This window comes from Manihot esculenta, chromosome 7, assembly GCF_001659605.2.
Source record: "Manihot esculenta cultivar AM560-2 chromosome 7, M.esculenta_v8, whole genome shotgun sequence".
NCBI classification, from domain to species: domain Eukaryota; kingdom Viridiplantae; phylum Streptophyta; class Magnoliopsida; order Malpighiales; family Euphorbiaceae; genus Manihot; species Manihot esculenta.
In genome coordinates this window covers 2,897,505-2,923,305 of record NC_035167.2, presented here as the reverse complement: position 1 = coordinate 2,923,305, position 25,801 = coordinate 2,897,505, and the positions used below count along the sequence as shown (strand labels likewise).

At 43.9% G+C, this 25,801-nt stretch overlaps 1 protein-coding gene across 1 annotated transcript; it reads right to left on the bottom strand.

The window, feature by feature from the left end:
• Nucleotides 1–3,000: 3,000 nt before the first annotated feature.
• LOC110619842 lies at nt 3,001–3,846 on the bottom strand. Its single transcript, XM_021763410.2, has 2 exons — nt 3,809–3,846; nt 3,001–3,731 (listed from the first exon to the last, which is right to left on the bottom strand). Exon 2 carries the CDS (start codon nt 3,720–3,722, stop codon nt 3,252–3,254), a length of 471 nt encoding a protein of 156 aa, XP_021619102.1. The 5' UTR covers nt 3,723–3,731; nt 3,809–3,846; the 3' UTR covers nt 3,001–3,251.
• Between the last annotated feature and the right edge of the window lie 21,955 nt (nt 3,847–25,801).

Genomic DNA, 25,801 nt, shown 5'->3' with positions numbered 1-25,801 from the left:
TCAAAGGAAACTAATAAATATTCTCATGCATAAATCACTTCATAACTTCCAAATCATAAAGCATTATGCTTTAAACAGATAATCTTTTTCTTAGTAGATTTATGTTAATATTGTGATCACAGATGATAGCTTTTTAAGCTACTTCAATATATTATCATATTTCAAGTTCATATACACAAGGCTTTTCCCTAAGTTTTAAACTTTTTTACTAGTTCATAATAACCAAAGTACTTTGAGTTAAAGAAAAATAACCGTACAACTTGGGTATCTTGTGCATGTCATCTCTCTTCCATGATTGATGGATCACCCTTGTGTTACTCTTTCTTCTCATATTAGCGTCTTCCTCTATTTGATTTTCACGGTGTATCTTTTAGATGCAGTTGGTGATTCTGGAGTCTTTCACCATCTCTCTTAATTTCTTTCAGTTTTTCTTGTTCTTTAGTTATTAGCTTTTATTGGTTTGGTATGTGGATCTCAATGGATTTTGTTTGGAAACTCCGGCGATGGGATAGTCTCCTTCGTTTCCCACAGACGGCATCACTTGATGATGCGAGATTCGGAGTGTCTAGGTGTGAATACCTAGTTGCGGCTCGATCCAATGGGTTTTCTGATTCCATTAGGTCCCTCCATATTTGATCCTGAGGAAGAGAACCTATAAGATAGAAAAAAACGATCAGGGGTCCATCGAAAATGTCCCCGGTGGAGACCCTCCGATGCTCAAGTTAGACCAGGGGTTATCTGAGATTCGTTAACATAAAGAGAAAGTAGAAGAAAATGGTTGGGCAGCCTTTCTACACGCACATTTAATGTCTTGGAAAGGGCTAAGGGTCGATCATCACAGGGGAGGTAGGTATCTTGTCCTGGTTTTATCAGGTTTGTGCTTGGCTTATCCGACCTATACAAAATCAGGTTCTTTTCGATCATTGAGGTCGATTGTTACTATGTTTAGTTGCCTTGTTTGTAGTACGAATCTTGAAGCGGTCAGTCTAGTTATTTCGGATATTGAAGAGGTCGATCAGAGTTTTTACTTATCTCTAGACCATATCAAATCGTGCTTCGCCTGCTGGGTTTTTATTGAGGTCAGTTCTCTTTGATTCTTTAGGCCTGACCTTATATTTAATATATTTCTGATAAGAGAATCCTAAATTAAAACTCAAAACTTACTCGTACATCAACAATCTACACTTGCCAACTCAAATTAATATCAATTCTCAAATTCAACTTTAATAAAAATCTAACTAAATTCACAAATCCAAAAGCTACATCAGTTCCCAAATTCAGAAACATCAACAAAATTCCAAACCCGAAAATATAAAATCACAAATAATACATAGAATCAAAGAATTATATACAATCAATCATAAATTTAAATACAAGAAATATACTTAAAACGTGTTCAACCAATCATCCAAAATAAAAAACCAGTTTAATTACTTATCCATGAGGGGCTGTATATGGCAATAAGAGATGCGATTGATTGGGAAATAAGGGAGAAATGAATAAATAAGCTCTTAGCAATGGATGGTCGCACGTCCATGGTGAGATGAACTTCACTCCTTGAAAAAAAAATTTTGAATTCGAGTAACCTATATGGTCTTTTTTTTTTTTTATGGTGTAAATATAGTCCATTGGTTTATAATTCAATTCTTTACAAATAAAAAAATAAAAAATAAAAAAAAAATGTTTGATTCATGTATCCTATGAAATAATAATTAGATAAATTTACTATTTAGTTTTTGAATATTGTCATTATTAATAAGTTAATTCCTCCATTTTCAAAAATTTATTAAAATATTTTTTTTTCAATAACTAAATAGTTATTTCATCCTCATTTCTCATTTCTATTAAAAATAGACGAAAAATAAAAGTAAAAATTTTTAAAATCTAATTTTGCTTTCAATAACCCCTTCTTCTCTTTCTTCTTCAGTAACCCAATTTCTTCTTCTTTAATAACTCAAATTTTAAATTTTTTTTTTACTTCTTTTTAATAACTCAATTTTTAGTAAAATAAAGAAAAAGCAGGTAATTTGGTATTTTAATATATTCTTAATGGTAAAAATAGATAAAATTAGATGAAAAAATTATTTTATTGATGAAAAAAAATAAATACTGACTTATTAATAATACTCAAGAACTAAATAATAAATCTCTTAACTAATTAAAAGGCAGGGGCTAATATTATGTAAAAGAAAACTAATGTACATGGAAGACTAGCATTAGATAATGCTAAAGTCTTCGGCAGTTAGCTAAAAAAGAAATTATTATAAAAAGGAGACTTGTACAGTGGAAGGTCTTTGTTTAATTTATATATATGAAGTGTGAAACTATAATAAAAAACAACAGTTGTAACGTTTGAAAGTCTTTGATATTAATAAATTCTAATTAAATAATTAATGTTCAAAGCTTCGTCATTTAAAATTAACAAGTGGACACATGATAGCTAGCTACTAGACTAATAAATTTCAATCGCTCGTAGGTGAATGTCACGTTTTTTCCTTTTAAATTTGCGAGGAGTGTTTAGGTATTATGGTTCCTTTATTTTGTCTTATACGGAATTGTTGAATATTGTGGTTCGTTAGTAGTTATTCTACCTCATCTCACACGGATAACCCTTTATCTGCAAATCCACCGGCTCTACACAATTTGTCTGATGTAGAGTGACTTTGATAGCCCTTTCAAAATACAATTGTTAAAATCAGGACCGGACCATTGAGTATTGTGGTTTGCTAGTACCTCTCAGATGGTACTTCTCCTCGTCTCACACGGGTAGCCCTTTCTTTGCAGACCCACTAGTTCCGCACAATTTGTTTGATTCACGTAAGTCTGATACCAATTAAAACGATCTGATTCAAATTATTCCAAATAACTTTTAAATCCTTTAATCTAAAATAATTAATTCAAATAATTTAGTAATTTTATACCGGCTAATATATACGAGTTCGATTTTCCTAAACAGCCAGATAAGGTGAATGTAAAACTCATTTCCTTATAATAAGATTAAAAAAAGAAAACTCTTCTTTAATAAATAATTAACATAAAATGAACACAACTCGCAACAAGAAGAATAAACAATTATTCTAGTTGACCAGCTGGTTTTTTTTTATGAAAGGTGAAACCCTAACCTCTACAATGGCCATTTCTAAATTGCAGCAAATCATAAGTGGGACGTTTAAGATCTGCTGGTTCATATTAAATCTTATTCAGTAGAATTTCAGGAGATTAATCTTCCGATCACCGACACAAGGATCAAGTTATTTTTCTTTTCTGGGTTGCTTTTTTTTACTTGAAATCTTCTTATTTCTATATTTCTTCTCAAATCTAGACAGAAATGCATCAGCATCTTCACGCAGTCTTCTAACTCTGTCTGCACAGTCCTCCATTTTTTTACTGAGTTCTGCAAGCTTCTTCTTAGACAAGTTCTTTCTTTCCAGTTTATACTGGCTAACCAACGTTGCTGCTTCATTACTTATCTCTGCTATTCTTGTGTTTCTCCAGAATTTGTACTCCTGGTCAGAGGTTTCTCCAAGTTCATCGGCTTTCCTCTCCATTTCCGTCGCTAAATGAAGCAGCCCATATAATTCTAAATTCAAGTTTTTGAAGTTGGGCTCCGACTTCTTCGCATCAGAAGATCTCTGCTTTCGTTCGTCCCATATTGTCTTTCCGACAGTGAATGCCAGGGAACAAACACCAACAAGAAGTGACAGGATCGTAACAGGATCCATCGGGGGAATCTTGAGACAATGAGTGATCTTGAGATAATGTAATTTCGAAATAGAAGTAGATTAACAGATTATAAAGGAATACGTACCTCTATGAGAATTAATCCTGACGCTGCCACCAAGATGACTGGCACAAGATGATCACCAGCGAATACAATGTGGGACTATATATAATTGGGACTAGACTCAGGCTGCATCCCCTGAAATTTTAAAAGTTTCTAGGGATATAATGGTAATTTCATAAGAAACAACATTTAATGGTAATTTTAAAAATTTCTAGGGATACAATGGCCCATCCAAGACGTTGTGTCAGTTGGAAAAAATTCCAGTTCACATAGATATGCGTTTAAATTATGAAAAATTTAGATAGCACACATTTTACCCGTTGGATTTAAAATCAAATTGAATTAAATAAATTAAAAATTAAAATTTTAGTATTTATAAAAATTGAATTGAATTGATTTTGATTAAAAATTAAATTAAATTAAATTAATTTGATTTAATTTGATTCGGTTTAATTTAATCGATTTAAATTTTTAATAATTTTTTTATTTTTTAACTTTATTTTAGTATTTTAAAATTTAATTAAAATATTTTAACTTTAATATAATCTAATCTCTATATTATTGAAAATAATATACTATTATCACTAATTGATTTGGTTCGATTTTTTTTTATCAAAATCGAATTAAATCAAAATAACTGAAATTTTTAAAATGAAAAACCGAACCGAATCAAAATGAATAAAAAAATTGAACTGAATTTTTAAATTAATTCGGTTCGATCGATTTTTTTAGTTTGAACCGAATACTGTTCACCCTAAAAATTTATGCATTAAAATTCTATAAATATATGATTTCAACTTGATGAATTAAACTATCGACTTATAAATGGGGCTTTCTCTAGGAAAATTTTCAGTATCTTTCTCCTTATGCCTCCTTTCTATTATTCATTTTTTGTGCTTCAGCTTTATAAAGGACTAGTTAGATTCCGTCAGGAGTTTTAACCAATATCGTTTGGCTAAAATGAAATAAAAGAAAAAATAGGTTAGAAGACTAAAAGTCTTATTGAAATTTCTCGAAAATTGAAAAGTGAGTTTCTAATAGCTAAAAAATGCAATTTATAATAGAAAATAAAACCTTAATATGCAAAATTATGAAAATACCCAAAATATCTAAAAAAAATAATTAAAATGCAAAATTGACTCTCTAAACGATGGAATTTCCATATCGAATTTTGTGACAGGCCTATGGCTCTTGTCACACTTTTGAAAGTCGTGTATCTCGAAATTCCCTTTCTGAAAAGCTGTCGTGGGTCTCTATCGGACGTCGGCAGCAAAAGTTAAGTCCGGTTCAAATCTGCCGTAAAGTCCAAAACTAATTGCTCCATGTCATTTCCAGCCTTTGCCATCCACAGTAACAATGAGACAGATCGACATGCTTTGCTGCAACTCAAGGCCAAAATAAATAGTGACCCTTTTCGTTTTACAAGCTCTTGGAACAGCACCCTTCACTTCTGCCGGTGGCACGGCGTCACATTTAGGCGTCACCACCAGAGAGTCACTATGTTGGTCCTCAGCTCCCTCAAACTTTCAGGTATTCTATGTTGGAAAATGGTAGAAAAAGATATAGAAATTAAATGAAAGATGAGCAGAATATTTACTTGAGGCGTGATAATAATCACTGTCCTTAAGGATAATTTGCCGACAGTTGCGTATCCTCCAGGATTCAACAAGCCTTCTGAATTACAAGTAACCCAGAAGCAAGAACAACAGCAATTATTAAGTACCCAGAAATAGAGAAGAAGCAGTAAAGAGAAAGAGAAGTATTTGGTTTTTTGTGTGTTCCTGAATAACGTAAATGCACTACTATTTATAGTGCTTAACGTTATTCAAATCCATAATATCAGCTAAAAATATGGTTCAGTTAAGATAAATATAACGACCCGGAAACCGGTACCCCTCAGTAACGGTCCGAACCATCACTGGCACTAGGATCCAGATCGGCTTAAGGCCGCCAGGACCCGTAGTCAGCCAACTATACTCTCTGTGTACCTGATAAATCCCATACATGATACAAAACGACTCAACAATCCTGTAAAACTCTGTAGGCTTAACTACTGCTACGCAGATATGCCAATCTGAAATGGCCCTCAGGACCTATACCAGGGACTACTATCTGCTGTGGTTCAAGGGCTTGAACCCCTTTTAATCTGTAACACATCCCACTGGTATCTCATCGAAGCCATACATTAAGCCATACATCCCACTGGTATCACACATTTCTCATCAAGAAACATAAAACAGGATTCATGTACAAGGGATGACTCATACATCATACATACATCATACGATAGCAAAGACACTAGGGAAAGCACAAGACTATCAACTACATGTCTACACATGACATTACAAATACTCTCTGAATTACATCATGTCCACTACACTATGACAACATACATTCATGCATAACGTTCCTCTGTACTCTTGCTGACTTTGACTTCCCATAGCTATCTCAGAACCTGCAAAACTGGGATGAAGGGAGTGGGATGAGCTCTAGAGCCCAGTGAAGAGGAACAATAAAAACAGGTCATTCATTACATGCTCTCATGAAATGCATCACATCACAAACATATCATCTCAAGGATGAACTTGTCACCAATAACCCTCAACTACATGTTATACTAATGCCAACTGTGCCAAGGAGACTATGTCATCACCTGGTCTACACTTATCTCTTTGATATCACAACATGACTAACTGTGCCAAGGAGACGAGGTCTCACCTGGTCTACACTTAACTCTGCTTTGACAGCCCAGCTGTCTCACTCATAGTACCAGGAGCGACCTGGACTATCCAGGGGCGACCTGGTATGGCTATCTCATGCCATAAATCTGTATCTGCTCTCTGTCAAGGGCTAAGGATCATCCAACATTCATCCACATAAACAACATCTTATATGCAATGCATCATCGTCGTGAATTCTAATGCAATACAACCTAATACATAACATGGCAGTTTATGATGCATGGATCATGCTAGAATCGTGTCATTTCTCAAGAGAAAATATGTAGTTTAGTTCCACTCACCTCTGCTCCTCTAGCAGATATTGTACTGACTCTGATATCTCTACCTCTGATGACCTCCTTGAACTCTCGGGTCCAATCCTACACAAATGGACTCGAATGAGGTGTCACACATACGTTGAACTCTTAAACAATTCCCCATAATCCCCTCTAAACCTCTGAAAATAATCACATAACTCATGCAAAAGAAGGCTGGACAGAACACATTCGGCAGCAGGTTCGGCGGCCGAATGTCCTCTCCAGAGCCGAAACTCATGCATGTTCGACGGCACCTTCGGCGGCCGAATGTGCATGACAGATCCGAAAGTCCATTCTTTCGGAGGCAACCTTAGGCAGCCGAAACTACCTCCTCAAGGGATTCGGCGGCCGAATCCTCCCTTTGGCGGCCGAACCTGAGTTCTTCCAGAACTCAGCTTCGTGCATGAACAAGCCTGTCAAGCAACTCCACTCCACAAGAGGTTCGGCGGCCGAATCTTCACTTCGGCGGCCGAAGCTGGGTTCTCCAGAAGGCAGAACCTTGCTTCCTCTCGTGCACAACGTCTCCAACACACTCTAACATGCATAACTCAGCGTCTCAACTCACATATACTCTGGTATATGCACAAAGGGGTCCCAAACTACCTATTAACCCCAACAAACAACTAACACAACACATAATCATGCTTTCACCATTAAAACATCAAAACTAAACTCTAAAACCTAAACATGCAACTCTACCCTTAACCTCTTTACAAGCTGTTAAAACCAGAAAACAAGTATAAAGACCTCTCTTACCTACTGACACTAGAAGAGGAACAACGTGAATTCAACAAATCCCCTGCATAAGCTTCAAACCACCAAAACCTCTCTTTTCTCTCAACACCTTCAAAACCTCTTGCAAACGAGCAACCCTCTGCATGAGCTGATTAAAAGCTTGCAGATGAGTCAAGGGAGACGTGGCCTAACCTCTGGTCATGATCTGGAGGTGAACACCTGGCCAAACCACGGACGGAGGAGCATGCACAACTAACCGACCACCTCAGCTTCGGCTGCAAAACCATGCAACTTTCGGGGGCCGAACATTGGGCACTTTCGGCGGCCGAACTTAACCTTCGGGGGCCGAACATGACAGAAACTCCTTTGGCCAATTCTCCACAAAACTCAACTCGTTTTCTACGCTACACCTTTAAAACACTTGCCAATATTGTAGAAAACTTTCTCTTACCCTTCTAAAGACCTCGGACATCCTCAAATTCCACCGGATGGTAGGAATTCTGATGTCTGAATCTAGCCGGGTATTACATTCTTCCCCCCTTTAAGAACATTCGTCCTCGAATGTTTACACAACAAACACATATGCACAAAAGCAATTAAGGAAAGCTTAACACTTTCCTCTGAGAAAAGATACAGATACTACTGGAGTAAAACTCCCGGGTTATCTCACTTCCTGATTCTTAACTGCTTCATCTGTGTCCCCACTCCCACTGATTACTGAGCACTCCTGTCTGTACACAGTCAATTTGACTCTCTTCTCTCACCCTCTTTAACTTTTCTCCGCTCTATTCATACTACTCTGGTTATACTAACTCTTTACTCAACCCGGTCAGAGGAGCAATAACTCTAAGGAAAAGCTACATGCCTTGCCTATAGCTTTAACTTTCTCATGTATGCCCCGACATCGAACTCAGATTACAGAACTTGGCCTCTATGCCATGTTCTCTTACAATCTACAATACTTAGTAGATCATGGGCATGTGTCTCTAGTTGTCTGAACTATTCTACGCTTTTGCTGCGCCACTCTGATCCTTGCCCGCCTTTCTTCTTCTTTACTATACTGGCTTTTTCTCTTTTAATCCCTTCTCACTATACTGGACTATCTCTAGCTCTCTAGCTCTTTAGCTCTCTAGCTATCTGTTTCTATAGGATAGGATAAACTGATAAGCGACTTCTGACTGAGGGCAGCTAACATCTCATCTGTCTTACCCAGTAACTTAGAGTCGCTGAGCAGTTTTCTCCTTACCTCTGGGTTAGCCTCGTCACTATACTACAGATCTCATCTCTACGCAACTGCTCACCTGACTTTTCTCTACCTGTCGACATATAATTCCCAAGTCTCAGATCATACGGACTGAGCTAGTCCAATAGATCCTCCATTCTGCATGGGAACACCTGGCCTTGGTAGTGCTTTTGTGCAACTGTTCACAGGTGTGATAATGTAATACCCGGCTAGACTCCGGTATCGGAATTCCTACCGTCCGGTGGGATCTCGGATGTCGGAGACCTCTAGAAGGGTAAAATCATGTTTTTGTGAAATGTTTTCATGAGTTTTAATGTTTTAAGTATGAAATTATATGAGTGTTTGCATGAAAAGTCCTTGGAGGAAAACCCAGGTTCGGCCGCCGAAAGTCAAGTTCGGCCGCCGAACATATATGCGTTTTGGAGGCACGTTAGGCCCCCGAAAGCATGAGCGAGGGAAGTCCAAGTTCGGCCGCCGAAACTCTAGTTCGGCCGCCGAACATTTGCATGGATGCGGAGGCACTTTCGGCCCCAGAACGTGGCCTGGCCAGCCACCTATAAAAGGGGCACTCAGCCGAAATGGGCGAGCTTTCTCCCATTTTCGGCCACAGCGAGCTTCCGACCTCCCTCTTCCAAATCTTGTGTTCTTTCTCCAAATCTTCTCCATTTTTCTTGAGTTTTAACCCCACATTGCAAGTTTTGAGCTTTTAAGACAAGTTTTGGAGCTTTGGAAACTCAGGAGCTCATTTTCTTGGATCTCCAAGTTTAGGTCGTCTCTCTCTCGATCTTCAAGAGGTAAGAGCCGATCTTAAGCTCATTGTATGTTTTAAATAAGTTTTATGCAAGATCTATGGGTAGAAATGCATGTTAGGATATATGTTGAGTTATGGGTTTATATTGATGTTTTGAACAATGTGTGTTGATTGTGTGTGTTTGAAGTGTTGTAGTTGGGGTATTTGATGTCTTGAGACCCCTAGGAACTTGTATGCATGTTTTAGTTGAGTTATATGCTTGATTTGAGGTTTTGGGAGGCAAGAGGCTCATGTGAGCCAAGTTTCTGCCCATTGGGGAGAAACCAGGTTCGGCAGCCGAAGGAACTTTCGGCCGCCGAACCCCCTTGTGGAGGCAGCATTCGGCTGCCGAAGCTTGCCCCCGAAAGAGGACTTTCGGATCTGTCTGGGACTTTCGGCCGCCGAAGGTGCCGCTGAAAGTGCCTGACTTTCGGCTCTGAAGGGACTTTCGGCCGCCGAACCTGCCGCCGAAAGTGCCCTGTTCAGCCATTTCTTGCATGTTTTTATGTGATGTTTTCATGATGTTTTAGGGGGTTTTTGGGGAGTATTTTTAGAGTTATGTTATAGTATGTTGGTCCCTCATTTGAGTCCACCTGTGTAGGTTCGGACCCGAGGAACCAAGGACCTCAGCAGTGAGTTCAGCTGCTCCCGAGTTAGTAAAGCTTCAGCCAAAGGTGAGTAGAATAAACTCATAAGTTTTAAATCAATGAAATATAATTTTGAGCATGTTCATGCATCACGATTGCCATGTGATATTCTAAGTTGCTTGCATTAGACATCACGAATATGTTGCATTGCATATTATGTTGTTGATGTGGGTAAATGCTGGATGATCCACTAGTTCCTGGCAGGAAGACCAGGGAGCCTTTGACTATGCCCCTGGCACTATGAGAAAGAAAGACCAGGGAGCCTTTGACTACGCCCCTGGCACTATGGGACACCAAGACCAAGTGCCTAATAAGGCCTTGGGGCAGTGTAAGTTATGTTATGTTTACAGGAAGTCCAGTGAGCCTTTGACTACGCCGCTGGCATTAGTTATGACGATGGGACTAGCTGGTGACAGGTTTACCCTTGATGTGGTTTGTTTGTGATGTGACGCATTTCATGAAAGCATGAATTCAAAAATGTAATGTTTTATTATTCTGCTCACTGGGCTCTAGTAGCTCACCCCTTTCCCCTAACCCCAGGTGTGCAGGTACGGGATAGGCCAGGAGGTCAGGAAGAGTAGATTCATGCCTGTGTTGTAATAGTTAGATGTGGACATGATGAATGCTGTAATGTAAGAGTAATGTACAAGTCATGTAATGTATTAATGATATTGAGGATTAGAGTTTGTGCTTGACCCCTTTTGAGCATGGTTATCCCCTTTGTATACATGATCTTTATGTTCATAAGTTTTGATGTTATGAGTCAACCAAGTTCTTGTGTATGATGAGATACCCCATTGGAGTATTTGATGAGGGCTCCAGTGGAGGTTTATGTTTATGTATATGATTACATACCGGATGAGCTTGGTTGATATATGAGAATGTTTACAGGTTTATGAGATTTGTTGATCATGTATGGGATTAAACAGGTTTACAGGTTTCATGTTAGGCTTGCTACGGGTCTCGGCGGCCTTAAGCCGATCTGGATCCTAGCGCCGGTAGCGGTCCGGATTTTCGGGTCGTTACAGAATGGTATCAGAGCCCTAGGTTCATATGGTCGGACCTAGAGTGTCGGGCTCATAGATGTTATAGAAGGTCAAGCACAATAGGAAAAGATCATGTCCACTAGGATAGGATGTGGAGTCTTGTCTTACATGATGATGTGAAATGCCATGATAATATGCATGTGCTTTTATGATATGCTGATATGTGATGTATGTGATGCGGGTTCATGTGTGCCCACATGAACCATATGATGCTAATGTTTATGTGTTGCGTACTGTTTTTCAGAAAACAGGATGAGGGGAACTCGTCGATCAGCAAGATTGACTGGAGTACCACCTGAGGATGAGGGCATGAGCGCCCGTCCTCCAGCATTGCCTAGAGCAATGTCTAGTAGGTCTAACAGAGAAAGAGCAGCAAGAGACCCTAGAAGGTCTTTGGATCTGGGTAGAAGCAGATCAGTCAGAGGAACAGTTCAGGGAGGAATGTCTGAGGGCATGGGGGATGATATGGATGTAGAACAGAGAAGGGATGGCAATCTGGGAGTTAGCATATCAGAGGAAGGTATGGGAGAGTCCCAAGGAGGCACTCAGGCCTCGGGATTTGTTCAGCCACCCCACTACCCACACTTCTCACAATATCCCGGGTATTCGATGGGAGGCACATCGGATTACCATAGCTTCAGCCCTTATCCCACACAGATGCCATACCCACCTTACTACCCACCATACTCCCAGTACCCAATGTATCCACCCCCACCTTACTATCCAAATCCAGAGAACCCTACCACAGAAAATGTTGCCCCACCTCCACCACCTACGGAACCAGCAGCCCCAGTTGCTCAACCTCCTAGATCTAGCTCAGCCAGTGGGAGCAAGGTCAAGATGACCGACTATATGAAGCTGGGTGCTCCCCAGTTTGAAACCGGTGATGATCCGTTTGTGTACTTGGAGCGGGTCAAGGCAATTACAGATGAGATAGGGGCAAATGACAGTAGAGCCATTCAGATGGCTGGGTTCACATTAAAATGTAAAAAGGCCCGTGAGTGGTTCAAGAACTATGTGAGCCCGAGGTTGGACAGCATGACTTGGGAAGAGTTTGCAAACGAGTTTGCAGGATGGGCTTTTCCCGATAGTTCAAGGGAGCTGAAGATGATAGAGTTTGAACAGTTGAGGCAGACGGATGAAATGAGTGTGGAGGAGTACACCGACAGATTCTTGGAGCTGTTGCCGTTTGCAGGGCAAACTCTTGACACAGACCAGAAGAAGTCAAGGAGGTATATCATGAAACTTCACTCCAGGTATTCCTCCTTGATTCAGTCCGCAGATAGGGAGAGCTTCCATGCCATAGTAGATATGGCTAGAAGAATGGAGGCTAGTGCTATCATCGAGGGGAAAGTCAAGCAATCAGTGGCACAACCTTCCGGTTCTAAGACCCCAGGCTCTTCTTCTCTGGGTGAAGCAGCTTCAGGCAGTAAAAAGTGGGACAGAGGTCTCAAGAAATCGAAGAAGAACAAGTTCTGGAACAATATCAAGTCCAGTCTGGGATTAGGAGGTGGCTCAAGCTCTGGTGCGGATAATGCAGTTTGTGCGAGGTGTGGTAAGCCACACAGGGGAGTATGTCGGTTTGGGACGAACGCCTGTTTCAGATGTGGTCAGGAGGGGCATATGGCTCGAGATTGTCCAAGAGCGGTCCCGATGGCTCAGTCCCAGCAGACAGCTTCAGGCAGTGTAGTGCAGCCAGCAGCTCCAGCCATGACTCAGGCCAGTGGCAGAGGCAGAGGGAGAGGGGCAGCCTCTTCTTCAGCGGGTTTCAGAGGTGAAGGTCCATCAGCTCCAGCACGGATCTTCACAATGACACAGCAGGAGGCAGATGCATCTAACACCGTGGTGGCAGGTAACTTAATTATTGGTTGTTCAGATGTGTATGCCTTGATGGACCCTGGTGCATCTCATTCTTTTATTGCTCCGGGAGCCGTGGGGAGGTTAGGTCTGATGACTTCTGGGTTAGAGTGTCCTCTCTGGGTCAGTGGACCCAAGTGTGATCCATCTGTGGCAGAGTCAGTCTGCCAGTGCAGTCCTGTGTTTGTTGAGGGAAGATGCTTGTCCGCCGACCTAGTGGTTCTAGATTTGACAGATTTTGACGTCATTCTAGGGATGGACTGGTTATCTACCCATGGTGCTACCTTGGACTGCAGGGACAAGGTAGTCAGGTTCAGAGGTCAGGATGGGTCTGAGGTTGTCTTCAGAGGAGACAGGAGGGGTACACCTAGAGGTCTGATATCAGCTCTTCAGGCTCGTAGGTTGCTCAGGAGGGGATGTCAGGGGTATTTGGCTCATGTGAGAGAGCTTAGCAGTCAGGTCAAAGAGCCCGCCTCGGTGCCAGTGGTTAGAGAGTTCTTAGATGTGTTCCCAGACGAGCTGCCAGGTTTACCACCTGCTAGGGAGATAGAGTTCGAGATAGAACTGATGCCTGGAACCCGACCGATCTCTATCCCTCCCTACAGGATGGCGCCAGCAGAATTGAAAGAGTTGAAGGAGCAGTTGCAGGAGCTAGTAGACAAGGGCTTCATCCGACCGAGTACCTCACCCTGGGGTGCTCCAGTTCTGTTTGTGAGGAAGAAGGATGGATCCCTTAGACTTTGTATCGACTACAGGCAGTTGAACAAAGTCACTACCAAGAACAAGTACCCATTGCCAAGGATCGACGATCTATTCGACCAGCTAGCAGGAGCGGGTTGTTTCTCCAAAATAGATCTGAGGTCCGGGTATCATCAGTTGAGGATCAGGGAAGAAGATGTACCAAAGACAGCTTTCAGGACCAGATATGGGCATTTTGAGTTCCTTGTGATGCCGTTCGGGTTAACTAACGCCCCTGCAGCATTCATGGATCTCATGAACAGAGTGTTTAGCCAGTGCCTGGATCACTTCGTTATTGTCTTCATAGATGATATCTTGGTGTATTCCAGGAATGCAGAGGAGCATGCCCATCATCTGAGGTTGGTTCTACAGACCTTGAGGGAACATGGCTTGTATGCCAAGTTCTCCAAGTGTGAGTTCTGGCTAAGGAGCATTTCGTTCTTGGGGCATGTAGTGTCAGAGAATGGGATTGAGGTGGACCCCAAGAAGACAGAAACTGTGGCTAACTGGCCTAGACCCACTTCAGTGACAGAGATCAGGAGTTTCTTGGGTTTGGCAGGTTACTACAAGAGGTTCGTTCAGGACTTCTCAAAGATAGCAGCTCCTCTGACCAGGCTAACCAGGAAGAATCAGAAGTTTCTGTGGACCGACCAGTGCGAAGAGAGTTTTGAAGAGCTTAAGAAGAAGTTGACTTCAGCACCAGTGTTAGCTCTGCCATCTAGTGATGCAGACTTTACAGTCTTTTGTGATGCGTCCCATGTGGGACTGGGTTGTGTGCTTATGCAGAATGAGAGGGTGATTGCTTATGCTTCTAGACAGCTGAAGAAGCATGAGTTGAATTACCCCACACATGACCTTGAGATGGCAGCAGTAATCTTTGCACTCAAGATGTGGAGGCACTACCTCTATGGGGTTAAATGTGAGATCTTTACAGATCATAAGAGCCTGCAATACATCCTGAGTCAAAGAGATTTGAACTTGAGACAGAGGAGATGGGTAGAGCTGCTGAGTGACTATGATTGCAAGATTCAGTATCATCCGGGTAAGGCGAATGTTGTGGCAGACGCCCTAAGCCGGAAGTCACTAGGCAGTCTATCCCACATCACGGCAGAGAGGAGACCAGTGGTGAAGGAGTTTTACAAACTCATTGATGAAGGTCTACAGTTGGAGTTGTCTGGTACAGGTGCCTTGGTTGCTCAGATGAAAGTGACACCCGTGTTTCTGGAGCAGGTGGCTCAGAAACAGCATGAGGATCCAGAGTTGGTGAAGATTGCCAGGACTGTTCAGTCAGGCAAGGACAGTGAGTTCAGATTCGACAATGAGGGGATCCTCCGCTATGGGAGTCGTTTATGTGTACCAGATGACATAGGGCTAAAAGGAGACATTATGAGTCGTTTATGTGTACCAGATGACATAGGGCTAAAAGGAGACATTATGAGAGAGGCTCATAATGCAAGATACAACATTCACCCTGGAGCCACCAAGATGTATCGAGATCTGAAGAAGGTTTATTGGTGGCCAGCTATGAAGAGAGAAGTGGCACAGTTTGTGTCAGCCTGCGAAGTATGTCAGAGGGTGAAGCTGGAACATCAGAAGCCGGCTGGAATGCTTAACCCGCTACCTATTCCAGAGTGGAAATGGGAGAATATAGCTATGGACTTCGTAGTGGGGTTACCGGCGACGTCCAACAGATTGGACTCCATATGGGTGATTGTGGACAGACTCACCAAATCTGCTCACTTCATCCCTGTCAGGAGTGGCTATTCTGTGGACAAGTTGGCGCAGGTGTACGTTGATGAGATAGTCAGACTGCATGGGGTTCCTGTTTCTATAGTGTCAGATAGAGGGCCCCAGTTCACCTCCAGGTTTTGGCGGAGTCTGCAGAATGCTATGGGTACTAGATTGGATTTCAGCACTGCCTTCCACCCACAGACAGACGGACAGTCAGAGAGGACCATCCAGACCATAGAAGATATGCTAAGGATGTGTGTGCTGGACTTTGGCGGTTCTTGGAGGCAACATCTACCTTTGGTGGAGTTTACCTACAATAACAGCCATCATGCTAGCATCGGGATGGCTCCATATGAAGCTTTATATAGGAGGAAGTGCAGGTCACCTGTTTGCTGGGAGGAAGTTGGAGAAAAGGCCTTGGCAGGGCCTGAGCTAGTAGAGATCACCAGCAGGGTGGTACCCATAATTAGAGAAAGAATCAAGACTGCTGCAAGCAGACAGAAGAGTTATGCAGACATCCGCAGAAGGCAAGTAGAGTTTCAGGAGGGGGATCTGGTATTGCTTAAGGTGTCTCCAATGAAAGGAGTGGTTCGGTTCGGGAAGAAAGGTAAGCTGGCTCCGCGGTACATCGGACCCTTTGAAGTCTTGTAAAAGATTAGGAATGTATCGTACAAGTTGGATTTACCTGCTTCAATGGAGAGAATCCACCCGGTTTTCCATGTTTCTATGTTGAAAAAATTCGTGTCAGATCCGTGCAAGGTTCTTAGTGAGCCTGATGTGGAGATCCAAGAGGATCTCACCTATGTTGAGCAGCCAGTACGGATCCTAGACACCCAGATCAGGAAGCTGAGAAACAAGGAAATCCCGATGGTGAAAGTCCTGTGGAACCACAACAATATGGAAGAATGCACCTGGGAGACACGGGAGTCCATGCTCCAGCAGTACCCTTATCTTTTCTAAGGTTAGTTTATGGTGAGATTATGTGTTTTTGTAAGTATGTTATGTTGTTTGCTATGCATGTGCTAGTTGAGGAACATTCGGGGACGAATGTTCTTAGGGGGGGGTGTAATACCCGGCTCGTGCAGGCATCGGAATTCCTACCGTCCGGTGGAATCTCGGATGTCGGATTCGTTTTGGAGGGGTATTGCAATGGTAAACTGCAGTGTTCTCCAAGGTTTTCTACCATGTTTTTCCATGTTTTATGGTTTTGAAAGGAAAGGGAATGAGTTTTGAAGAGAAAAGACCAAGGAGGCAGAATGCAGGTTCGGCCGCCGAAGGTAATGTTCGGCCGCCGAACGTGCGATAGGTTCGGCTTCCTAAACTTCACGTTAGGCCGCCGAATGTTGCATGGTTTTGCATGCAGTTTCGGCAGCCGAAGGAAAGGCGGTTGGCCACCTATTTAAGCCCCTTTGACCGGCCATGGAGGGTGTTGGAAGCTCTCTTGGTAGTCAAAGGTGAGGTTATGCTCTTCTTGGGAGGTTTTCATGGTGTTTTCCTCAAATCTTGTAAGGTTTTCATGAGTTTTTACTTGGGTTTGAAGGTTTTGAGTAACAAGAGGAAGTTGTGGAGCTTGCAGCTTGAGGAGCTTGGTTTCTCCATGTTTTGAAGCTAGGATCACACCAGCCAAGAGGTAAGTGTTGATCCTTATGTTTTCTAGTGTTTTAAGCAAGTTTTATGGAGGGAAAGGGAGAGTTGCATGGTGAGGTGTAAAAGGATGTTTTTGAGGGTTTTTCTGCATGAGTATGTTTATGTGTGTTGAGATGCATGGTGAGTGAGGTTTGGGGGAAGTTGTGCATGAGGTGAGCTAGGTTCTGCCTAACTGGAGAACCCAGCTTCGGCCGCCGAAGAAGGGTTCGGCCGCCGAACGTGGTGAGGAGGTGGTTTCGGCTGCCTCAACCTGCCCCCGAAGGATTGGACTTTCGTCTCTGGAGGGGAGGTTCGGCCGCCGAAGGTGCCGCCGAAGGTGGAGACTTTCGTCTCTGGAGTATGTTTTGGCCCCCGAACCTTGCCCCCGAAGGCTTCGGCAGCCGAAAGAGGAGCTTCGGCCGCCGAAAGTAGGCGAGTTTCGTCTCTGGAGAGGACATTCGGCCGCCGAACCTGCCGCCGAACGTGTCCTGCCCAGCCTTCTTTTGCATACTTTGCAGGATTGTTCTAGGATCTTTTAGGGGGTTGTTGGGAAGGTGTTTAAGAGTTGTGAGCATTGTTTGGCACCTCATGTGCGTCCACCTGTGTAGGCTCGGACCTAAGGCGAGGTGTTTAGCTCCAGTGTGACCAGTGTGAGAGTTGGCCCAGAGTTAGTCACAGCTTGGCTTCAGGTGAGTAGACCTAACTATGCATGTTTTCAAGTTAATGATTACAGCGCATGACAGTATGAGCATGAGACACGCATCATGAATGCCATGTGAGACTAGGTTGTATTGCATTAGAGATCATGAATATGTTGCATTGCATTATTATTGTTGATGGGATGGACCAAGGCGATCTCAGTAGCCCGCTACCTGTTATGGCTAGATAAGACCTTTGGGAGCTCTGTAGTTAGGGGTCGGGCTCTAGTACATGTAGTGACCTGGGAGTCCGTAGGGACCGGGCACCGACAGAGGGAGTTCTGGGATCATGTCTAATCCGAGATGTGAGATGTTTGTGTTGTGACACATTCCATGAAAGCATATAATGAATGAACTGTTTTATGGTTTCTACTCACTGGGCTCTTGTAGCTCACCCCATTCCCATAATCCCAGTTTTGCAGGGCCAGAGTTCAGCAGAGTGAGCTATGAGAAAAGCAGAGTCAGCAGAGTGAGCTATGAGATAAGCAGAGTGAGCATGAGTTGCCGTGTTTGGCTGTACGAGCATAGCTAGGTTTTGATACAGTGGCTTGTAAAGAAGATTGATGTATAGATATGAAAGAGGCTTGATGTATATGTTTATGATGTAAAGATTAAGGATGATATGCTATGTTATGTATGTTTGTATAGTATAGTTGTGGACATGATGTATGGACATGATGTGTATACAGGTTATGCATGGAAAGAGCTTGTGGTAAAGAGTATAATGAGATAATGTCTAGAATTGTGCTTTGCCCAGTGTGTGCTGAATCCCTAGTGTATGCATGTGTCCTGTTTTCCGTTTCAAGATGAGAAATGTGTCAAGCTAGGCTTAACATATGATGTGTTTCTAAAACTCCAGTGATCAGGGAAGAAAGGGTAAATCCCTTGACCCAAAACAGACATCAAGACTAACCTGTGATATGCTGACCCTGAGAGAGTGGGTTCTATGTTTTCAGACATAGTGCATAGCGGTTGAGTGTGGTAGTAGATCACTGGTGTCAGCCTTGAAGGCTGTGATTTTAAGGTTAAGCCTGGTCGTTTTACAGAAAAGGTTTTCAAAGCTAGTGTTTAGTTGGCTCATGTATGGGATTGAGCAGGTACCCAGAGTTCAGTAGCAGGCTTGCTACGGGTCTAGGCGGCCTTAAGCCGATCTGGATCCTAGCGCCGAGCAGTTTGGAGCCGTTACAGAGGGGTATCGGTTTCCGGGCTGTTACAGATGGTATCAGAGCATAGGGCCTCTTGAGTACGGTGTTGAGTACGGTGTCATGAGCAAAAATGCTCAGGGATGAGCAGTAGCTCACATCGGAAAGAGGTTTGTGTCTTTAGGAGGGCAAGCACAATAAGAAAGATCGAGAGAAAGATCATGTCCACTAGGATAGGCTGAGGAGTCATGTCTTGCTTGATGATGTGTGATGCCATGTTTGATGCATGTGCATGTCTGTTGGTATGATGGCTGTTGACTGATCCCTTAGTCCTCGCTATGCCTATGTTATGATATAAGATGAGTTGAGAGACCAGGTATGGCCTTTGGCACAGTTGGTCATGACATGTTATGCTAGATTGAGGGCTTTTGGTGACAGGATCATCCATGAGATATATGTTTTAGAGTTCATGTGTTTGCTACATGGACCCTAGGTTCCTGTGTTTTGTGTTTTGTTCACATGATGTGAAGCTGATGTGTGCCTGTGTGCCTGTTGTGTTTCAGAAGAGTGATGATGCAAAGTGCGAGTCAGTTTGTGGAGTCAGATCCATCTGAGTGGGAGGGTACGGACACCTTTTCTCCCGTTCTGCCAGGGGTGCAGTCAGGAGGAGTTGGCAGTAAGGAAGCCTCAAGGAACCCTGCGATGTCGCGAGAGGGAAACAAAGAAGGAATGGAGCAAGGAAGAGTGTCCGGAGACAGCAGGCGAGAAGAGAGGATGGATATGCGAAGGAGGGATGTAGGTGTGCAAGTGAATATGGATGAAGAAAGGATGGGCAACTCGGAAGATGATGTGCAGACGAAGGATTCTCAGACCTCAAGTTCAGGAGAAGTTGAGCCCTCCATTCTGAGCACAGCTGCAAAACGAGAGCAAAAGAAGGGTAGAGGTCGTCGAAAGGCGAAGAAAGACAGGTTGTGGCAGGGACAAAAGGCTAGTCTGGGGTATCGTGTTGGTTCAAGTTCTGGTAGAGGGAGAGTCAAATGTGTGAGCTGTGGAAGGCCGCATAAGGGAGTGTGTCTTGCACGGACAACAGCATGTTTCACGTGTGGACAAGAAGGGCACTTTGTGCGTGACTGTCCTACTTCGCCCAGGGTGGTACAAGCCCAGGTCAGGCCAGTCACCAGGGACGTAGAGGAGCAGACACAGCGGACACAGTGATGCCAGGTATGCTCACTTGTTCCTGTTCTGTTGTTTTGTGAGCTCTCGTGTGTGCTCTGCGTTAGTTGCTCTAGGAGCTTTGAGCAGTTGAGTTGATAGCTTCTCGGCTTAGCGTGTCCTCTTTGGGTTAGTTAGACCCGGGTAGGATTCATCTTTAGCAAAGGTTCAGTCCAGTGTCCTTGAGAGTAGATGCCAGCCACTCGACTTGACGGTTCGAGACTTGAGTGTCTGGATGTCATTCGCGGGATGGTTTGGTTTGCTCTTTCTGATGCTGGGGTTACCTGCGTCGGCAACGCACGGTAGTCCGGAGTTCAGGATGGATCGAAGGTAGGTGTCAGAGGGGATCCAGTAGAATGCCTAGAAGTTCGCTGTCAGCTGTCAGGCTCGTAGGGTGTTTAGGAGGGGTTGTTAGAGTGAGTTCTTGTTCAGGTTTGAGCTTAGTGCCGTAGATAGAGCGAGTTTTAGAGATTCCAGGATAGTGTCAGGTTTACCATCGGTCAGGGAGGTAGAGTTTGGTTTAGAAGTGGTACGCAGTACCAGTACCATTTCTATCTTTCCTCACAAGATGGCACCTGCGGAGTTGTGAGCGTGCGTCAGGGCGCGTAGGAGTAGTGGCGTGCTAAAGAGACAAGCATGAATGGTCCAGTGTGATGTGAGAAAAGAAGGATGAATCCGTGAGGCAAGGAGAGTACAGAGGCAGAAGAAAGCAACGACGAGTAAGAGCAGAGAAGGAGGAAAAAGAGAAGGATCAGAGTAGCACAGCAGAAGCCTGTTGCGAGGTTAAGACGACGCCAGTGTTGTACAGATGAAGAAAGAAGGGCAAGGTTGCGCAGTGGAAGCGTGTGCAGTTCTAGAGAAGCGTTAAGTTTCGTTTTCTTGTTTGCTTATTTTCTTGTTTTGTTTGTTGTGTTAACATTCGGGGACGAATATTTTTCTAAGGGGGGTAGATTGTAATACCCGGCTCGTGCAGGCATCGGAATTCCTACCGTCCGGTGGAATCTCGGATGTCGGATTCGTTTTGGAGGGGTATTGCAATGGTAAACTGCAGTGTTCTCCAAGGTTTTCTACCATGTTTTTCCATGTTTTATGGTTTTGAAAGGAAAGGGAATGAGTTTTGAAGAGAAAAGACCAAGGAGGCAGAATGCAGGTTCGGCCGCCGAAGGTAATGTTCGGCCGCCGAAGGTAATGTTCGGCCGCCGAACGTGCGATAGGTTCGGCTTCCTAAACTTCACGTTAGGCCGCCGAATGTTGCATGGTTTTGCATGCAGTTTCGGCAGCCGAAGGAAAGGCGGTTGGCCACCTATTTAAGCCCCTTTGACCGGCCATGGAGGGTGTTGGAAGCTCTCTTGGTAGTCAAAGGTGAGGTTATGCTCTTCTTGGGAGGTTTTCATGGTGTTTTCCTCAAATCTTGTAAGGTTTTCATGAGTTTTTACTTGGGTTTGAAGGTTTTGAGTAACAAGAGGAAGTTGTGGAGCTTGCAGCTTGAGGAGCTTGGTTTCTCCATGTTTTGAAGCTAGGATCACACCAGCCAAGAGGTAAGTGTTGATCCTTATGTTTTCTAGTGTTTTAAGCAAGTTTTATGGAGGGAAAGGGAGAGTTGCATGGTGAGGTGTAAAAGGATGTTTTTGAGGGTTTTTCTGCATGAGTATGTTTATGTGTGTTGAGATGCATGGTGAGTGAGGTTTGGGGGAAGTTGTGCATGAGGTGAGCTAGGTTCTGCCTAACTGGAGAACCCAGCTTCGGCCGCCGAAGAAGGGTTCGGCCGCCGAACGTGGTGAGGAGGTGGTTTTGGCTGCCTCAACCTGCCCTCGAAGGATTGGACTTTCGTCTCTGGAGGGGAGGTTCGGCCGCCGAAGGTGCCGCCGAAGGTGGAGACTTTCGTCTCTGGAGTATGTTTTGGCCCCCGAACCTTGCCCCCGAAGGCTTCGGCAGCCGAAAGAGGAGCTTCGGCCGCCGAAAGTAGGCGAGTTTCGTCTCTGGAGAGGACATTCGGCCGCCGAACCTGCCGCCGAACGTGTCCTGCCCAGCCTTCTTTTGCATACTTTGCAGGATTGTTCTAGGATCTTTTAGGGGGTTGTTGGGAAGGTGTTTAAGAGTTGTGAGCATTGTTTGGCACCTCATGTGCGTCCACCTGTGTAGGCTCGGACCTAAGGCGAGGTGTTTATGTAATACCCGGCTAGACTCCGGTATCGGAATTCCTACCGTCCGGTGGAATTTGGGTGTCGGAAACCTCTAGAAGGGTAAAAGCATGTTTTTATAAAATGTTTTCATGTATTTTAATGTTTTAAGTATGATTTTAAATAAGTTGTTGCATGAAAATTCTTTAAGGAAAAACCCAGGTTCGGCCGCCGAAACTCACTTTCGGCCGCCGAACATGCATGGACTTTGGGAGGCACGTTAGGCCCCCGAAAGTCTAAGCGAGGGAAGTGCAGGTTCGGCCGCCGAACCTCATGTTCGGCCGCCGAACATTGCATGGATGCGGAGGCACATTCGGCCCCCGAACGTGGCCTGGCCAGCCACTATAAAAGGGTCCCCTTGGTCCGCACGGGCGAGCTTTTTCTCTCCCATTGTCGGCCAAGGTGAGTCTCCACCGTTCCTCCCTCGATCTTGAGTGTTTCCTCTAGATCTTTCATGGTTTTAACAAGTTTATAACTTTGTTTTGAAGATTTGTGAGCTTTGAGCAAGTTTTGAGTGCTTGGAGGTTCAAAGAGCTTAATCTCTCCATCTCCAAGCTAGGATCGCTTTCCTCTCGTTTCTTCAAGAGGTAAGGGTCGATCTTGAACCCTTTTTATGTTTTAAACAAGTTTTAAGTAAGATCTATGGGTAGAAATGCATGTTAGGACATATGTTGAGTTTATGGGTTTTGATGATGTTTGAGCAATGTAGCTTGATTGTGTGTGAATGAAGTGTTGTAGATGGGGTATATGCATGTTTGAGACCCCTAGGAACTTGTATGTGTGTTTTGGTTGAGAAATATGCATGATCTATGGTTTTGGGAGGCAGGAGGTTCATTTGAACCAAGTTTCTGCCGTTTGGCAGAAACCAGGTTCGGCAGCCGAAGGGAGTTTCGGCCGCCGAACCCCTCTTGTGAAGGCAGCTTTCGGCTGCCGAAGGTGCCCCCGAAAAGAGACTTTCGTCTCTGTCTGGCACTTTCGGCCGCCGAAGATGCCGCCGAACCTAGCTGAGTTTCGTCTCTGTCTGGGGCTTTCGGCCGCCGAAGGTGCCGCCGAAGGTGCCCTGTTCAGCCATTTCATGCATATTTTCTGTGATGTTTTCATGATGTTTTAGGGGGTTTTTGGGGGATATATTAGAGTTGTGTTTATATATGTTTGGTCCCTCATTGGAGTCCACCTGTGTAGGTTCGGACCCGAGGAACCGAGGACCCCAGCAGTGAGTGAGCTGCTTCAGTGTCTGGTCGGAGCTAGCCAGAGGTGAGTGGAAACAAGCTTAATGTTCTAAATCAAGCAATTAAATGTTTTGAGCATGTTTCATGCATCATGATGACATGTAATAGGCTGATTGCATTAGTTCACGAATATGTCGCATTGCATTTTATTTTGTGGTGGTTGTGGGTGAATGCTGTATGATCCAATTAGTCCACGAGACTTTATATATGATATGACAGGAAGACCAGGACCCCATGCTACGGCCTGGCACGAGACTTATGTATGTTATGACAGGAAGACCAGGACCCCATGCTACGGCCTGGCACGAGGCTTTATATATGATATGACAGGAAGACCAGGACCCCATGCTACGGCCTGGCACGAGACTTTATGTATGTTATGACAGGAAGACCAGGACCCCATGCTACGGCCTGGCACGAGACTATGTTGGGACTAATTGGTGACGGGTTCACCCTTGATGTGAATTGTCTGTGATATGATGCATTTCATGAAAGCATGAATTTTAATATAATGTTTTTAGTTTCTGCTCACTGGGCTTTTAGCTCACCCCTCTCCCCTAACCCCCAGGTATGCAGGTACGGGAGTGATAGAGAAGAAAAGAAGAGAAAAGTCATATGTATGTAATAGCTAGAGTATGTGGACATGACAAATGATAAGAATGTAATGTAAAGTTTGAAACAGTTATGTTTATGTAACTATGTTATTGAGGATAGAGTTGTGCTTGACCATAGTATTTGTTAATCCCTTGGTATGTACATGATCTTATTTTATGATGTATATGTGAACCAACTCAACACAGGATATATATTGCCATTGAGGCTTTGATGAAATCCCACAGAGGGATTAATGTTTATGTATATGATGAATACAGTGCATGCACAGGTTGAGTTTGGTATATGAAGAAAAAGAAAAGTTTTTAATTCTTATGTATGTTTGTTGATCATGTATGGGATTAAACAGGTAAACAGGATGTATGTAGGCTTGCTACGGGTTCCGGCGGCCTTAAGCCGACCTGAATCCTAGCGCCGGTAGCGGTCCGGATTTCCGGGGCGTTACAGAGTGGTATCAGAGCCCTAGGTTCATATGGTCGGACCTAGAGTGTCGGGCTCATAGATGTTATAGAAGGTCAAGCACAATAGGCAAAAATCATGTCCACTAGGATAGGATGTAGAGTCCTGTCTTGCTATGATTGTATGATATGCCATGATGATATGCTATGTGTGTAATGTAGCTGTGAGGTTCATGCTTGCCGACATGAACCATTTAATGCTAATGTTTATGTGATGTTTACTGTTTCTCAGAAAACAGGATGAGAGGAACCCGTCGATCTGCACGATTGACTGGAATACCACCTCAGGACGAGGGCATTGATGCCCGTCCTTCAACATTGCCTAGGGCAATGTCAAGTAGGTCCAACAGGGACCGAGCAGTGAGAGACCCTAGAAGGTCTTTAGATCTGGGAAGAAGCAGATCAGTCAGAGGAACAGTGCAGGGAGGTATGTCAGAAGATATGGGGGATCAGATGGATGTTGATCAAAGGAGGGATGGCAGTTTGGGCGTCAGTATGTCAGAAGAGGGTATGGGGGAATCCCAAGGAGGCACTCAGGCCTCGGGATTTGTTCAGCCACCTCACTATCCGCCCTACACCCAAAATCCCGGGTATTCGATGGGAGGTACATCGGATTACCCTAGTTTTAACCCCTACCCCACACAGATGCCATACCCACCATACTACCCACCATATCCACAGTACCCAGTGTACCCACCTCCACCATACTATCCAAATCCAGCAAACCCTACCTCAGGGGATGCTGTACCTCCACCACCACCAGCACCTACATGCCCAGATACCCAGATACCTCAGCCTAGCTCATCTGGGGGAAGCAAGGCTAAAATGACAGATTACATGAAGTTGGGTGCTCCCCAGTTTGAGTCAGGTGATGACCCGTTTGTATATTTGGAGAAGGTCAAGATGATCACAGAGGAGATTGGGGCCGATGATAGTAGAGCCATTCAGATGGCTGGTTTCACTTTGAAATGCAAAAAGGCCCGTGAGTGGTTCAAAAACTATGTGAAGCCGAGGGTGGATAGCCTATCTTGGGAGG

Bases quoted from the DNA above. Each gene is read 5' to 3' on its own strand.
- LOC110619842 (XM_021763410.2), bottom strand. From the start codon at position 3,722: ATGGATCCTGTTACGATCCTGTCACTTCTTGTTGGTGTTTGTTCCCTG.